General features: G+C 39.7%; 1 protein-coding gene across 1 annotated transcript in view; it reads left to right on the top strand.

Annotated features, from left to right (window-relative positions):
- OCA2 (OCA2 melanosomal transmembrane protein) overlaps nucleotides 1-16,551 on the top strand; it is a 207,992-nt gene extending 191,441 nt beyond the window's left edge. Inside the window, exon 25 of the mRNA XM_071570096.1 lies at nucleotides 15,958-16,551. Coding sequence (XP_071426197.1) covers nucleotides 15,958-16,045 — 88 coding nt within the window. The 3' untranslated portion in view covers nucleotides 16,046-16,551. The remainder of the gene's footprint in view (nucleotides 1-15,957) is intronic.
- The last annotated feature ends 719 nt before the right edge of the window (nucleotides 16,552-17,270 follow it).

Genomic DNA, 17,270 nt, shown 5'->3' with positions numbered 1-17,270 from the left:
CTTTGAAAAGCTTTTTTTTCCTCTCTTTCCATTAAAACCTAACTTTTCATCTGCTTTCCCCTGAAATAATTTTACTGTGAATATGTTGCTGTGTTTTCCAGCTAATAACTTCTGAATGTGCTTATCAACTTCAAACACTTTTGACAGGGGAGAAAATGGTGAGGAAGGGGGGCTTGATTTCTCAAATATAAATAAAATCCATGAAATGTCATCAAAGTCAGTGGCTGGAAAGAGCAAAAGAAACCCTATTAATATTCCCATTGAGGGAAAGAGCAGTCTGAGGTCATAGTTTACACCTTGAAAAAAAATCTATGCAGATAATCATTATAAGTTACAAAAAAAATGTTTCTACTGAGACAGGAAGTCAATCAAATTTAAGACACAGGTAGGTAGGAAATAAGGCTTCATTATTTTCTATTGTTCATGAAGCTGCTTGTCAGTAAAGATTCATCTCACCTCACTTTTCAATTCTACAGTGTTGATATCTTTATTTCCACACTTGTTTCTCACTGTTGTCAGTGGAGAGAAACAGCACTTAAAAGGTGATTCATCTCAGAGTGGGAGTTGTATGCTTAGGAACAGGGTTTAAGCTCCTAAACAAATGGGTGGGAAACAGTCTTACTGACAAACTGGGTGTCATAAGCTGGGGATAAGTGAGTTGGTGAGAGAAGGGAGGAAAGGAAACTTGAGAAAGGAACAAGTTCAGCCAAGTAGAGATGATTGTAAAGAGAGGAGTTAGTGAAATGTTTGCTCATTTCCATGCTCTTTGTAGTTAGACTTGGGGAGATAAAAACCCAAACTGCCTTAACTCAGTTTCTATTTCAACTGGGAGATTATATAAAGTTCATACACAATTGCTTGTTTTTGAGCAACACATATCTGTATTCTCACATGTGTAATGTCTTATGTGATGAAGTAAATAGCTTTGTGTTAAAAAAATTCTGCTGTTTTTTGGCTTCATTCAGATTCATCAAATCTCAAGTTTCCAGTTAGTTACAACAAGTTCAATTTGATTAGCCAGTCACTAGAGTTGCTGAACAAGAATCTTATTAAAATATTGCTGAACTTAGAAAGTGATTTTCTAATTAAATAGGGTATTTTTGGCAATTACCAGAATTAAGTAGAAAGTGCTGGACTGAGGATACTTGCCTGGAGAAATTCTGTATCTCTAAACACTGTTTTGCAAAACAATTTGCAGGAGATCCAAACAAAAAGGTAAGTTAGAAGGCAGAAAGAGACATGAAGTCTTGGAAACTCAGAGAACATTGTCAGTATGAAGCTTATAAATACTTGTTATACGTACCTTGACTAACAAGTGTTCTTAAGAGAAAATATTAATTCTCCTCAGCTTGAGGCTTGCTTTATTCCATGCTTCGTGTTTGCCTGCCAAAGCATCATACGGATATTTGGACTTGCATCATAATCAGTTTCAAAGGGTATTTCATTTTCTCAAATAATTCAATATGTTTAATCAAACTGGTGAAGTGATTTTCCCTCTGTTAGTGGAGAATGTGTCAACCAGACTATCCTGGTGTCTCCCAAGACAATCAAAAGAAAGGAGGATTTACTGTTACATTATTTTCATTATAATGCATTTAAAATTAGAACTCCATGAAGGAAGTAGTGTTTTTTATGCAATAATAAATAGATTTTTATTTTCTTGTGTAAATTTGACACCTTTAGTCACACAAAAGATGTGGTAGTATTTATTCTATTCTTTGCTTTTTACTGCTTGAACTTAGAAGTGAATTTTGGTAACAAATATCATTATCTTCCCAATTACCTTTTCATTCAGAGGTATTGCATTAATGTAAATGGCACTGATAAAACACTTGAATGATAACTCGCTGATCAGCACTTGCAATTTTTCATCTTTAATGAAGGTTACTTCAAAAGGGCTACTGTAAAGTTTAAAACAGATATATAGCAGCTCAATAGGCTAAAATGATAATGGTTAGGTAATGACAGGGGTTTAGAATTGATAGTGACTAAGAACTGCTTTTATGGGAGCAGGTACAAAACTTGTTCTTGAGCAATAGGGGTTTTTGGGCTTTGGAATGTTTTTTCTTTTTTTTAAAGGGGGATGGGGGGAGAGGATGGGGGGAAGTTGTTAGTTTTAGTTTTGTTGAGGTTTATTTTTATTTTTATTCTGACATCAATTTTATTGTATATGCCTTGAAAAAGTCTAGTACAGAAAAAGGAAGTTTGAAAAGCAATGCTGGATTGGAGGTTTTTAATGTTTATTTTCTTTCTCTTTTGTAGTACTGTTTGACATATGTTGCTAAACAACAATTTTAAAATATTTGTGGGGGTTTCTTTGTCTTTTTCTGGGTCCATTTGTTATTAAGCCATTCGTTATTTTGTTTGCTATTTGCTGATAATGAAGGCTAAAAAAAACTGTTAGTGGTTAAAAACCAAGTTTCATCATACAGGCAAATTATTTTCCTAGTACTATGGAAATTATCTAAAGAATAGACTTTCTAAAGGCAAAAGGGAAAAAAACCCCTTATCTAATTATCCCAGTCAAGAAGTTCTTGTATTCTATCTCTGGCACCGTAAGGATACTAAGCTTTTGTTTCAGAATGCTACAGATGAAATGCATTAAAATGTACCTTTTGTATCTAAGATAGGAAATTCAAAATTCTATTTGCCTTAGCTGGAAAGGCCAAATTCAGAGAAATAAACTAAAATGGAAAATGTCTTAGGAATATCTGAAAAAAATAATCCTACTATTTTAGAAAGTTAATAGTGTGTTTCTGTGGTGGTACTTAGGAATGGTTCAGCATCACTTGATGACACTTAAACTAATTGTTGGATTGTCTGAGCTGTTCAAAAGACTAAAATAGAAAATGGGGTGAATATGGCCTGGGTGTAAACGGTTGGCCCAGACCATCTCCTGCATAACTCACTTGCTCATGAACTTCTATGCCACTCCTGTGTTGTGTTACCAGCTAAATGTAGGCCCAGGAAGCAATACCCACATGGGTTTATGGTGCATGCTTTGCATTCCTGGAGTAGCAATGAGTCTCTTCCACTGTGTAGGTGGAGATGGAAGGAGGGAGGCAGAAATTAGTGTAGCAGCCATCTTAGTTTTCATCCACTTGTTGAAAATATGAACATAGTTAATCATAATAATTAAAAAGTAAAATATAATTATTTTATTCCTGTTTTTCCTTAATTTCAGTCACTCTATTTCCTATTTCTCTTGCAGGCTTGAGCAACAGTCATGACGGTGTGGGTTAGATGACAACACTGGGCTAATGTATCTTTCTCAAAGAAATTTCTTAAAATGTAGTGCATTTTTAGGAGGTGATAACAGGTGTTTCTCAAGCTCTGACCTTTATGAACCTTAAGAAAGTACCTTAAGGGCTGATCTGCCATCTGTGACAATTAGACTGTGATACTTCTGATTGACTTGCAACATCTGTGAACTGGTCATGTGGTTAAGGCCATGTTAAAACATCCTGCTACAGGTACTTAACTGCCTCTCCATACTATATTTTTCTATCTTGGCCATCTGTTATATCTCCCTGGGGTGATCTAGCTGGGACCTTCCAGTATATGTAGGGTAAGAAAGATGGAGAGAGACTACTTACAAAAGCATGTAGTGGCAGGACAAGGGATAATGACTTCAAACTGAAAGAGAGTAGGTTTAGATTAGATATTAGGAGGAAATTCTTTACTGTGAGGATGGTGAGACACTGGAACGGGTTGCCCAGAGAAGTTGTGGGTGCCCCATCTCTGTGACAATCCAGAGAGATATATTTCTGTATTATTCATTTTTTTAATGCTTTGTATATGGGAGCTTTAACATGTGCAATGGATACACTTTGAATAGAATGCACTTTATTTAATCTTAGTTTGCTAGTGCACTTAAAATTAGACCTGTGGTTTATTGAAGTTTTCCTTGTAGTGAGCATGTAAGAGCTCAGATCTGTGGGATCTCTGGCAAGTGGCTTCTCTGTACAATGTGTATGTGTATGGCTCGGCTTCGTGAACAAAGATCTGGGAAAGGCTCTATCAACGTGGGTGTGTCCTTTGAGCCTGTGCAGTGGATTTTTTAGGTGAGGCACAGCGTGTGCAGAACTGGCCCCATCGTTTAAGTCCTGAGGTTCATCTGCCATGGCCAAGTGAGCTTGAATGGTGACAGTGAAGTCCTCGGGACTAGAACCTACAGTCCGTGGTATTCCCAGGAGGTCTCCTATCCAAGAGCTAACTGGGGCTGACCCTGCTTAGCTTTGAAGATCTGATGGGATTGGGTGTCAGGGAGGCATTTAACTTTCTTTCTGTACAATGTAGTGCACTGTGATGGTAGTGAGGGCTTTCAGGTTCCATCTGCTCCCTTATTTGCCTTTGGCTGGCATTTCATGGTGGGTGGGAGAGAAGCCTCCAAGTGTACACCGTTGGAATGAAAATCTCCACTCTCTGCTGTTTGCTTACACTGTGTAGCCTATAGTATAGTGTTTGTGGTGTAACGTTTACTGCCCTTGCATCATCATCAACAGCCTTTTATCAAGAGGCATCTGCTGAGTTCATAATGAAAAATAATCATTAGTGCACGGGAAGCATCCTTCTACTTCCTAATTAAAAATGCAATTATATTGCTCCTTTGTTCTGGTGAACTGCTATATGTGAGCTCTCTATCATCACATTGTGTGGCACATGAATGGGAATCCCAAAGTGGAGGAAAAGAGAAGAGGAAAATGGGGTGGAATCATTCTTTCTTATGCAACTGGCTTTTTAGCAAAGTCCAGGGCTTTTAAAATAGTTGAGAGTGCTCAGATGAAATTATTAAAGAATCAACTGACTAGTCATTTCTGTAAAATGTAATTTACTTTTATCCTTTGCTTTAATCAAAATAAAAGAGTACATTTGGAAGAAAACAAAACTTAAGAATAAGTGCCCCAAGATACAATTTATGAGGGTTAGGACTAAGGACAATGAAAATAACATTCAGCCAACTTCCATTCCTGAATCCTCAGTGAGAAAAAGCAAGGTAATAGAGAGTCTGTAAAGATTATTTATTTGAAATATTTCAGAACTAAAATAAATCACAGGTAATTTCTGCCATATCCATTATCTTTGATTTCTTTAGACTACATGAAAATACAGTGTAGTTAAAAAATTTGTAGGTACAGTTTCTTTCAAAAATATACAAAAGTTTTTTTTTATGAGACACTTCTATGTCAGAGAGATTTGAGCTATAAAAAAGTATTTTAACAAAAATGTCCTTACGATTCAAATTTGATATTTTGCAAGGTGAAAAACCATGTGTTAGTAGAAGTGAGTTTACAATATGTTAAATGTTTCATAAAATACAGAAACCATAACTGCAAACATTGCAAAACCTATTTGAGCAACCTTATTGCATTCATTTTTTGCAGTGTAAACCTCACTAGTTTTGTATAAATCTATCTCATTAGTAGAATATTTGTATCAGAACCGTTCAAACAATTCATGAGAACAAGTACTGCCAGCGAAGACATACTTCATTGATTTTCTCTTCTAGATGGCCATGAAGATTTTAATCTTCTTGAGCTCAGACTCACAACTACACCTCATTACACAGATATGTGGGAGATGAATAAGTACAGCTTTCCCAAGAAGCTGAACCAATTACATATTTTTTGCATTTCCTAGACTTTAGAATGCTGTGAAAGTTTCAAAGCAACAAATTGAGGACCGAACTTGTTTTGGGGTCTGCCCTAGGGGATTTGGAGAGCAAATGTATTGCTAAGATACGACACATCCTAGGATGACATGAAGTGCTGATAAAATAAAAAACCGCTAACAGGTCCTCTTGAATCTTTATACCACACTTTATCATGGCATGTCCTACTTCTTTAGCAGGATATGAAGTGAACTAATCTGTCTGTAGAGATGATCCCGTGATAATCACAGAATCTTAGAATTATTTAAGCTCTAAAAGATCCTTAATATTATCAAGTCCAATCATTAACCTAACTGCAGAGTCCACTGCTGGGGATAGTGACTTCACACTTTCTGACCAGCAGGTTCCAATGCCTAACCACCCCTGCAGTGAAGAAATTTTTCTGAATATCAAACCTAAACATACCCTGATGTAACTTGAGGGCATTTCCTCTTGTCCTGTCACTGGTTACCTGGGAGAAGAGGGTGACTCCCCCCTTGATACAAACCTCCTTTTAGGTGTTTGTAGAGTGATAAGTTTCCTCCAGAGCCTCCTTTTCTCCAGGCTAAACAATCCCACTTCCTCAGCTGTTCCTCACTGGACTTACTTGCTATATCTTTCATCAGCTCTGTTGCCCTTTTCTGGACATGCTCCACCACCTCAACATCTTTCTTGAAGTGAGAGGCTCAGAGTTGGACACAGTAGTCAAAATGTGGCCTCACCAGTACCAAGTAGAGGACGCTTCCAGTCACTTCCCTAGTCCTGCACGCCACTCTATTCCTGATAACAGTGAGGATGCCATTGGCCTTCTTGTCCACCTGGGCACACTGCTGGTTCATGTTTAGAATAATAGAATCAACTGGGTTGGAAGAGACCTTCAACATCATCAAGTCCAACCTTTGATCCAACATCACTGTCATAAATAGATCATGACACTAAGTGCCTGTCAACCAGCACACCCAGGTTCTTTTCCATGGGGCAGCTTTCCAGTCACTCATTTCCAAGCTTGTAGCAATGCATGGAATTGTTGTGACCCAAGTGCAGGACTTGGTACCTTACCTTGTTGAATCCCATACAATTGGCTTAGGCCCATAGTTCCAGCCTGATCAGATCCCTTTGCAAAGCCTTCCTACCCTGCAGCAGATCAACACTCCTGCCCAGCTTAGTGCCATCTGTAAACTGATTGAGGGTGCACTCAATGCCCTCCTTGAGATCACTGATAAGGATATTGAACAGGACTGGCCCCAGTATGGAGCCTTGGGGAACTGGCCACCAGCTGCATGTAACTTCATTCACCACCACTCTCTTAGCCTGGCCATCCAGCCAGTTTTCTACCCAGAGAACAGTGTGCTCTTCCAAGCCATGGGCAGCCAATTTCTCCAGGAGACTACTGTGGGAAGCAGTGTCAAAGACTTTACTAAAGTCTAGGCAAAAAACATCCATGGTCTTTCCCTCATCCATTAAGTGTGTCTACCTGTCATAGAAGGTTGGTCAAGAAAGACCTGCTTTTCATAAACCTGTGCTGGCTCAGACTGATCCTTAGGTTGTCCCGTGTGTGGCACTCAGGGTGGTCTGCTCTGTGACCTTCTCTGGCACTAAGGTCAGGCTGACAGGCCTATAGTTCCTTGCACTTTTCCCTTTTAGTAATCAGAGTTTTGGAAGGCCAAGGAAAGGACTGTCACCTTTTCTGCGTACAACTATGTTGAGGTTACAGCAAAACACCTTTAGGAGGATGTTCTAGACTGTAGGAGGCAAAACCTTACACCTTTACTTTTCTCATGCAGGATATGGTTTTCCCTATCTTAACTTTACTCTTGGCAGTAATTCTATGGGGAATCTTGGCATAGACTCAAAACAGATAGAATATAATGAGAAATTATTATAATTTTTAGCAATCAGAAGAAAATAGAATCATAGGTTTTATTCTGTGTTTTAAATTACACAGTAATTCCTGTGTATGGTAACTAGTAGGTAACCACACTGTAATTTTTATGTAATTACAGACTATATGAAATTCATAGCAATTTGATGTTAAAATAATGATCAATTTTAGCCACCTGTTTTCTCAGTTACAACAGGTGTCTGGATTTGAAGGAGTCATGGGCATGTGATAAACATTTTGAATATGTTTCCTTTAGGTTGTTATTAAAGTTCATACTTCCCTTTCAGATAAACTGAATCAGTATGTCAAAGACTAGGAATGATGGAAAGGTTGATACAATCGAAATGATAGGAGACTTATAAGGTAGTCTGCACTGAAAGAAAGGAAAGGAAGAAATAGGATGGATATTGTGGTTATATTCTTTCATTGAAAAGAAAATTACGTACTTTGCAAATTGAATTTTGACACTCAGTTAAAAGGTGTAACTTTCCTTTTATTCAGAACTAACCTTATGTATGTCCTAAGTATGCCCACACCTGAGTCTCTCTTTTGAGGCTGCTTTCATAGACTTTTAGATGTACTTTTAAAAATGAACTCATGATTATCATATTTCCAGAGCAAAGCACTGCATATAATGAGAGACTGCGCAAGACTGAGGAGAATTATCTGTCTTCTGTTCTTTGGTAAATATTTTTGGATGAAATATCCATCTTCAGTTGTACAGATGATACTTATCCTGTGTTGAATAACAGAGGAACAAGTATGTGGGTGGGAATCACAGTGATCAAGGTTGAAAGGGACCTCTGGAGGTCTGTCTTGAACAGGAACACCTAGAGCTTATCTCCCAGGCCCAAATCGATGTAATTTTGAGTACCTCCAAGGATGGATACTCCATTATGTCCCTGGGCAACCTGTCACCAACACAGTAAAAAAGTGTTTCCTGATGTTCAGACAGAACCCCTGTGTTTCAGTTTGTGCCCAGTGCCTCTGGCTTGGTCACTGGACATCACTGAGAAGAGCCTGGCACTGTATTCTTTACATTGTCCTTTCAAGAACTTAAACACACTGATGAGTTCCTCTCCAAGCCTTCTCCAGGCTGCACAGTCCCAGATCTCACGCCTTTCCTTGTATGATTGATACTTCATTCCCTTAATGATCTTTGTGGCCCTTCATTGGACTCTCTCCATTATGTCCACTTCTTGTACTGGGAATCCCAGAATTGGATGCAGCACTCCAGGAGTAGCCTCACCTCTACTGAATAGAGGGAAAGGATCAGTTCCCTTGGCCTGCTGACAATACTTTTCCTAATGCAGCTGTCTTGGGTTGAGCTGGCAAAACGCCAAGTGTCCAAGACAGAGTGAAAAGGGTTCCTCCTCCCCCCAACCAGCTAAGGGAAAAAGAAGAGGGAAAGGAAAAAAAAACCCTCAAACCAGGTTTATGCTGAAACTAACTACATGTATTTATACAGAAAAGAGAAAATTAAGAGAAAACTTCTATATAACACACACTTACACAAGTTATGTAAAACAAGAATTAACTTCCCACTTCCCAGTAAACACAAATTCTATCATTTTAACTACAAATCATTCTAGAGAAGTCAATTCTTCAGAGACAGACTTAAGCAGAGAGAAAAGCTAAGAACAAACATTTTACTTCCCTAAGATAACATGATGTTAAGCTGGTGCTCCGGGCTTGGGCCTCCCCATCCCTACTGGGACAGCAGAGTGTCTTGCTGGGACCACAGCTGTGAAGCAACTGCCTAAGCCACTCCCACACACCAGCTCTTACCCCTTTTGAGATGATGCAATATGGTATGGAATACAATATTATTGGCTAGAAGTCAGCTGTTAGCTAGCTCAGCCCAGGTCAAGTCAGCTGACAATTTCAGGCCTGGTCTGAACTTTAAAGCCTAACTTCTTGGCCTACTTGGCTAAACCCATAACAGCAGCGAAGGTACCATTAGCCTTCCTTACTGCAAAGACACATTACTGGCTCATGTTCAACTTGTTGTTCATTACAAATCCCATGTCCTTTTCTGCAAAGCTGATGTTGTATCTTCTACAGAACTTGTACTATGAAACTGAAATGAAGTGAGAAAAGCAAAATTTTAAGCCTTATCCAAACTCCACCAGTTGAATTTAAGTTGTGCATTAAATTGCAAATACAAGTAGGAGTAGAAGTTTGCTTTAACTGTTTCTAACTCTTCCCCTTGTCTACCAGCAAGCTTCTTTCACTGCCAGTGGTTTGGTCTTGAGAGATTTTTGATGTTGCTTTTCTACTGAGAATCTTATTTCCTTAGAGGCGTACTCCTGCTACAGATTTCCCCAAGGATGCACAGGCTGTGCAAGTTATGAACTGTCAAAGAAGGTAGTGCCTGAAGGTGAGGTTTTCATGCGTGAGAACATCTTGTATTTCATGTCCCAAAACAGGCAGAACAGAGCACTGAACCTGACTCTTGCAATACTGGGTCCTGCTGGCTCTTGAAGCATCACAAAACAAGCTGCAAGGTAGTGTAGGAAATCAGTTTGTCCAAGAAAACTCAATTCCAAATCCAGAGGCCTCACTATTATTATTTAACAAATAATATTAGATGAACTTAGAACCTAAGAAAACTGTATTATTCCTCCTGTATTCCAGGAGGATATAGTTACTGACTTACTGAGCCAGCTGGATCCTAACAAGTCTATGGGACCAGACGGGATCCATCCCAGGGTGATGAGGGAGCTGGCAGAAGAGCTTGCCAAACCACTCTCCATCATCTTCCAACAGTCCTGGCTCTCTGGGGAGGTCCCAGGCAATTGGAAGTTGGCCAATGTCACCCCAATCCACAAAAAGGGCTGCAAGGCTGACCCTGGCAACTGCAGGCCTATCAGCCTGACCTCCGTGCCTGGCAGGGTTATGGAGCAGATCATCCTGAGTGCAGTCACACAGCACCTTCAGGGTGGACAAGGGATTAGACCCAGCCAGCATGGGTTTAGGAGGGGCAGGTCCTGTCTGACCAACCTGATCTCTTTTTAAAATCAGGTGACCCACATGGTGGATGAGGGTAAAGCTGTGGATGTGGTCTATCTGGACTTCAGCAAGGCCTTTGACACTGTCTCCCATAATATACTCCTGGAAAAGCTGGTAGCCCATGGCTTGGACAAGTGTACCCTCTCCTGGATTAGGAGCTGGCTGGAGGGTCAGGCCCAGAGAGTGCTGGTGAATGGAGCTGCATCCAGCTGGCGGCCAGTCACCAGTGGTGTTCCCCAGGGGTCTGTATTGGGTCCAGTCCTGTTTAACATCTTTATTGATTTATATGAGGGGATCGAGTCCATCATCAGCAAATTTGCTGATGACACCAAGTTGGGAGGGAGTGTCGACCTGCTGGAAGGCAGGAGGGCTCTGCAGAGGGATCTGGATAGACTTGAAAGATGGGCTGATTCCAATGGGATGAAGTTCAATAAGGCCAAGTGCCGGGTCCTGCACTTTGGCCACAACAACCCCCTGCAGCACTACAGGCTGGGCACAGAGTGGCTGGAGAGCAGCCAGGCGGAAAGGGACCTGGGGGTACTAATTGACAGGAAGCTCAACATGAGCCAACAGTGTGCCCAGGTGGCCAAGAAGGCCAATGGGATCCTGTCCTGTAAGAAAAATAGTGTGGCCAGCAGGACCAGGGAAGTGATCCTTCCCCTGTACCCTGCGTTGGTGAGGCCACATCTTGAGTACTGTGTTCAGTTCTGGGCCCCTCAGTTCAGAAAGGATATTGAGGTGCTGGAGCGAGTCCAGAGAAGAGCAACAAGGCTGGTGAAGGGACTGGAGCACAAGCCCTATGGGGAGAGGCTGAGGGAGTTGGGGGTGTTTAGCCTGGAGAAGAGGAGGCTCAGAGGTGACCTCATCACTGTCTAGAACTACCTGAAGGGAAGTTCTAGCCAGGTGGGGGCTGGTCTCTTCTCCCAGGCACTCAGCAATAGGACAAGGGGGCACGGGCTCAAGCTCTGCCAGGGGAAATTTAAGTTGGATATCAGAAAAAAATTCTTTCCAGGGAGAGTAATCAGGCAGTGGAATGGGCTGCCCAGAGAGGTGGTGGATTCATCATCCCTGGAGATTTTTAAACTGAGATTGGACATGGCACTGAGTGCCATGATCTACTAAATGGACTGGAGTTGGGCCAAGGGTTGGACTTGATGATCTCGGAGGTCTTTTCCAACTCAGTCGATTCTGTGATTCTATGATTCACTTCTGTAGAAACTTATTAAAAATGGAGTTTATTCCCAGAATAATCATACACAGGTTTGCTTTTCTCTAAGTAAATACGGGGCCAGAAATCAGAAATATCTAGATCATTTTCAGTGAAAAGCTTCGCTTTCCTTGCTGTTCTTGTGCCTGCAGTTGACTTCTAATACATATTTCACATTTACCTTCACAGAGTTTCATTTTTTTCATTTCATATTCTCGATTTGTTAAGAACCTGCTGAATTCTGTTCTCCACTGTCTGACATCTCTCCCTCGCTGGGACGATTTGCAAGCTTTTCATTGCTGGATCACTGAAGTTATTAATAAGTAAAACTTTGTCCAAGACAAATCCCTGGGGCTCTCACTTGAAATACTCTCACTATCTCGCACTGAGCTAACATCTGCTTTTCGTGTATATTTAAGCTGAGTGATTTCATTTAGATAGCAGTTCTACATGTAAGCTTCTAATATGAAGAGGAGGAGGGGAAAATTGGGATGAATTCTAGATCCTGCCATCCTTCCCCTCCTTGTATCTCACCTTGCTTCCTCTCTGCAGTGGTAAAAACTCCCTCAGCTGGCTGTGGAGAGTCAGGATGCACCTTTTCAACCATGTAGGCTGTGTGTATATCCCTGTCTGCAGAAAGGGAGAGACAAGGAAAGGCTGCCCAGTGCAGGACACAAATATGCCAAATATGCTTACTAGTGTTTCTTATGAATTGGAAATTTTAGTACAAGAAGGGTTTTTATGATTTCTAAACTCTACTAATCCTTTTTGCTGGACAGGAGCAACTGAATATCATGGCGTTTTTGACTACAAGGAGTATGCTGGAAATGAGAGTTGCTGGAAGTAATTTTTACATTATTTAAAATGCATTCTTAGACTAATATAACCAAAGAAAACATTTGTAGCTATGCATTGTGTTGTATGTGGCTTGGGACAGGCACTTTATGTTCCTTGGGGGAGAGCAACAGTTAGGGTAAATAGCATGACAGGGCACTGAAACAACTCAAGTAATTGATTAACTCTGCAATAACTAATACTTATTGGCTGAGTTTATCTCCTCTCTCTCTGGTACACAAATTCCACATTGAATTTCATCCAATTAGATTAATGCTCAGGCCAGCGAGCCTGAAATTCAGACCTCAAGTTGAGGGCTAATTGTCCATGCAATGAGAATACCCGTTTCACATTTGTGCCCTGTGCAAACGTCCACACTAAGTGAAATGAGGTTCCTCCCTCATCTGGCTGATTCTGGCTCCAGCTACACGGTTGACTGGCACTGTGATGATGGGGATATGATCCTAATTCCTGTATGTGGCTCTGGATCATTAATGCATTTTCTTGTATTCAGCTTCTCTAAGCTGGGCAGAGATCTTTTGTTCTCTTTTCAGTAGTCAAGTAACCCTTTAATCTTTTAGGATCCTTCCCTCCCCTTGCCAGTCTTCACAAAGGCATTATATTGCCATTCACTGATGAGCTGCTGTGCATTCTTCAGGGAGGTTTGCTAGGTTGCATTAATACAGATTAACATCTGCTCTGCCCCAGTCCTCCCAGTGCCAGCTTATTGTTTGCTAACTATGAGGTCAATAGATTTATGTTTTCTGTCAAACAACAGTCAGTGTTGCTACAGAGTTGTAGCAATCTCCAGCTCACCACTCCTGCCATGTGGATAGAGCTGCAGGGAGAATTCGTTAGATATACTGAAGGATGTATCAGGTTTTTAGCCACCCTATTTTATTTCTATAGCTATTGCTGGTTTGATTTTTTTTTGTCCTACCAGGATACTTATGTCTAAGTGAGTTTTGGGAACACTACAGATCAGATTTGATGACAGAGGGATGGAAAAGGTCTGACAAGCAGACCTAGCTAGCCAGCAAACTAACTTCTTTATTTCTTGCCTTTTTTTTTCCCTAAAAGAACTTCAGTTACTTTTCTAGCTCTGCTGCTTTACAATATTATCAACTCTATCATAGTTTAGTGACTGAATAGTGATTCAGCTCTTTCAAGAAACTAATCACTCAAAAGCAATGATCTGATCTGTCAGACTGGAAAAAATAACACTTCTCTGCAATATTATGCATATTCATATGTACAAAAAACCAAGAAAAATAAATCCTCCAAATGCACTTCAGATTTTTTCAGAAAATACTTGAAAGCTGTGACAATTCTATGATCCTTTCTAACAATTTTTCACCACTTTCACCACTTTCACTATTCACCTCTTGGACACAGCTGGCCCTTCTCTCTGCTCTCACCTTCTCTTTTCCCAAGTCCAAATAGCAGCTTAACATTAATGTCTTTGGAGCCAGAACAGCAATAATGATGCCTGTTACCAAGATGGCAGAGGAAGCCAGCACACCAGGTCCAAAACCTGAGAGAGGGAGGAGCCAGGCATAGTGGGAACTGTTCTTTGGGGGCAGATTTTGCAGGCAATATTGGGTGAGGGACACAGGGATGCTTTCTGGACACACAGAGGCAGGTCTGCTTCTTCAGAGCAATATCAAGGAGACAGAAATGAGATGATCTATTAGCCCTGTCAATTTTCCCGTCTTACAAAGATTTTGTTTTGTTCTACGTTTGCATGTATTTTACTGGTATGTGAGATTGGCTCACTTTGACACTGTGTCAAGAGTGGTCATGAAGCAGGCATTATGGACAAATGTTTTTTTTCCTAAATAATTCCAATATATATATTTTTAGAGTGTTTATATTTTATTAATTTCATAGTTATTCTGCAAACTTCATAGGTAGGGGCTGATTATTTTTGCCTTTGCAGTGACTTTCGCTCCTGGTAAAATTCCTTTGTTAGTAACTTGAACCAATGACTCAAAAGTGATAGCACTTCTGATCTGCTGGTCACATCTATGCTTCTGCCAGGCAGCTTTTCAGGAAAGCAACAATGAAGGAAACATGTCTCATGAGGATCTCAAGGTTTAGAGTAGCAGCTGCAGGTAAAAAGCACGTGCCAGTGAGAGATTGAGAAGTTTAATTTTCGTTTTATGTAAGTGGTTTCATAGCCTAAGGAATTGGACTTAATGCCCCAAGGGGTCCCTTTTAGCTGTAGATTCCTAAAGAAAGGAGCTATTCATTCAACCAGGCTCAGAGAATGGTGTCCTCCTGTCCCTTGTGAAATGAGCATCTCTTTGTTAGTTCTTTGTTAGAGGGGGACAGGCTTGAGGAACCTTCCTAAGGGCTCCGAATAAGGCAAAAAGGAACAATTAATATACCCTCAGGTAGTAAGTTGGACTTCCTTCAAGGAGAAGGATAAATGAAATGCTGTAATTCAGAGAACTTTGCCATGCTTTGCTGAGTTTTATGGAAACTCTTGTCTGAAGTTGACAAAAGAAAGTATATAAGGAGGGTCATTTGTGGCATGATCATTTTTCATCTCAATTCTCCTAGTGATTTTAGTAGCATTAAAAAAATGAGTGTGATCACAGCAGTGGTTCTTCACAGGTCTCCAGTATGATACAATAATGCTTTTGAGTTTCAGAAAATTTCTTTCTTTTCACATATCTGAAAGACCTACAAATTTAGCAGAGCAGGACTTTGCCAACTCCACAACATCCTTTTCACTTGTCTCTTCTGTGTTTGTCATTCAAAAGAAAGCTATAAAATCTCATTCTGTGGTGGAAAAGAAATAGCTGTTTTGATAGAACAGCAAAGTTTTAGCACTTTTGCAGGTGCCTGGAGTTGATTTCCACAAGTCTGTTAGTACTCGAGTCTGTTAGACCTGGTGAGAGGTATGTAAGAGGAGTTCCATCCATATATGAGGTTGCAAAGTGCCATACCAGGGTAACAAACCTCATCTGAAGTGGTACACACTTGAAAATCTGTTCTAATGCTGCATCATTTGTAAGAATAATTTAGTCTGTATAATTGTATGTTGTGTTTGAGAAAAAAACCTCATACAGCAGTAAAACAACAAGGCACACCAGATTTTGAGACAGTGTACATTGGAAGAGATGTCATGAATACAATGAAACAATGTGACCTTTGACCTCATATCTCTAAAATAGGCTGGAAGTAGAAACGTGATCTTCAATTGTAAACTGTCGTATGCTCAGTACATCTATGCTTTTGGCATTGCTATAAGGATATTTGTTACTTGGAATGTGTAGGATAATTTAAATTTCCTTTTTGTAAATTGGTTGGAGAACAAACTGTTGTATTCTTATTAATCTTTATTTTGTTTTACTGTTGTTTCAGGTTAGGTTTCCCCATGATGATTGTGTCCTGTACCATCGGCATGTGCTATCTTCTTGTTGCTCATGTTGTAGTAGGTTGGAACTCATAGTAATTTATACTTTCAAGTTTCAGATAAGCTTTGTCTTTTATTTAGTTTATATCAGAATGCAAAGAACACATATAAAAGGAAAAAGATGTGTAAAACCCCAACATATGGTGTTAATCAAAATTATTGTCAGCATAAACATCAGGTTTGGTCATTCTTAACCTGTTTTATGAACAATTTGCAGAACTAAACAATCAAAACTAAAAGAATCTATGTATTTAATTAGGAATGCAATTATTGTGCAGATAAAAAGGAACCATCTCAAGGGAGTATGCTGTGCATGACAGTTGGCATTGATACAATCTGAGTATAGTCACAGATGAAAAACTCATTCACAATTCCAGATGTTCAGTAAAATTTCTTTTTAGGGCTTCATTTTTCTTTGTCAATATATTTAGCTATTTGTATGAAAGTAACTAATATTCAAGTTGTAATATTTGACAGTTTAACAGAAAGTCTGTACACTATGAAGGATGTATCATTATCTACATTTAAAAATAAACACATTCTAAAAAAGTGCTGTGGAAGGAATTATTATTTTGGAACCAGGATTGCATTCTGAGGAGGCTTTGTCATCCATTTTAAAGCTTCTAAATAGTGTTAGGCTACCTTTGTTTTTTTTTCCTTTAAAATAAACTAATGCCCCTCTTGTTACAAAAAAGTATGGATATAAACTGAGTTCAAGCATCAGACATCTTCCATTTAATTAATAATTTGCTTTTATGAAGGAGTACTCTAAATCTTTTAATAGGTTGATATACTATATGGGAGAACGAGATCACAATTTTGATTTGATTTCCTTATCTCTGATAATATTGTGTTAAACCACATATATTGTTTTGTATAATTGGCTGTCAGAACAGATTAAAGCTCTCAATATTAAGTCCTGTAAGACATTCAAGAGCTTAGTTCCTGTCTTCCAAAACCATGATGGGTTTGGCCTGAATTACTGGTGGGTCTGTTTTATCTTGAATCAGAAAAATTGGCAACCTGGTGAGTGCAACCCAAGTTGACAATGCTGAATTACAGGGAGACAGTAGAGATGATCAGCTGTGGCTTTTCCTTCCTCTTAGTCCTTGAGATAACCAGGAGAGTGAGAAAGAAGCAGTATTTCTCCCACAAAAGGGTGTGATATTAATGATACATCCCATTTTATTCATGTGCAACTTGTATCCCTCAGCATGACTTTTGTTTAAATCTGAAATATGATATTAAGAGGCTAATGGAA

Source organism: Pithys albifrons, chromosome 1, assembly GCF_047495875.1.
Source record: "Pithys albifrons albifrons isolate INPA30051 chromosome 1, PitAlb_v1, whole genome shotgun sequence".
Classification (NCBI taxonomy): Eukaryota; Metazoa; Chordata; class Aves; order Passeriformes; family Thamnophilidae; genus Pithys; species Pithys albifrons.
Note: the sequence above shows the minus strand (reverse complement) of the source record. Positions and strands in the feature narration are given on the sequence as shown.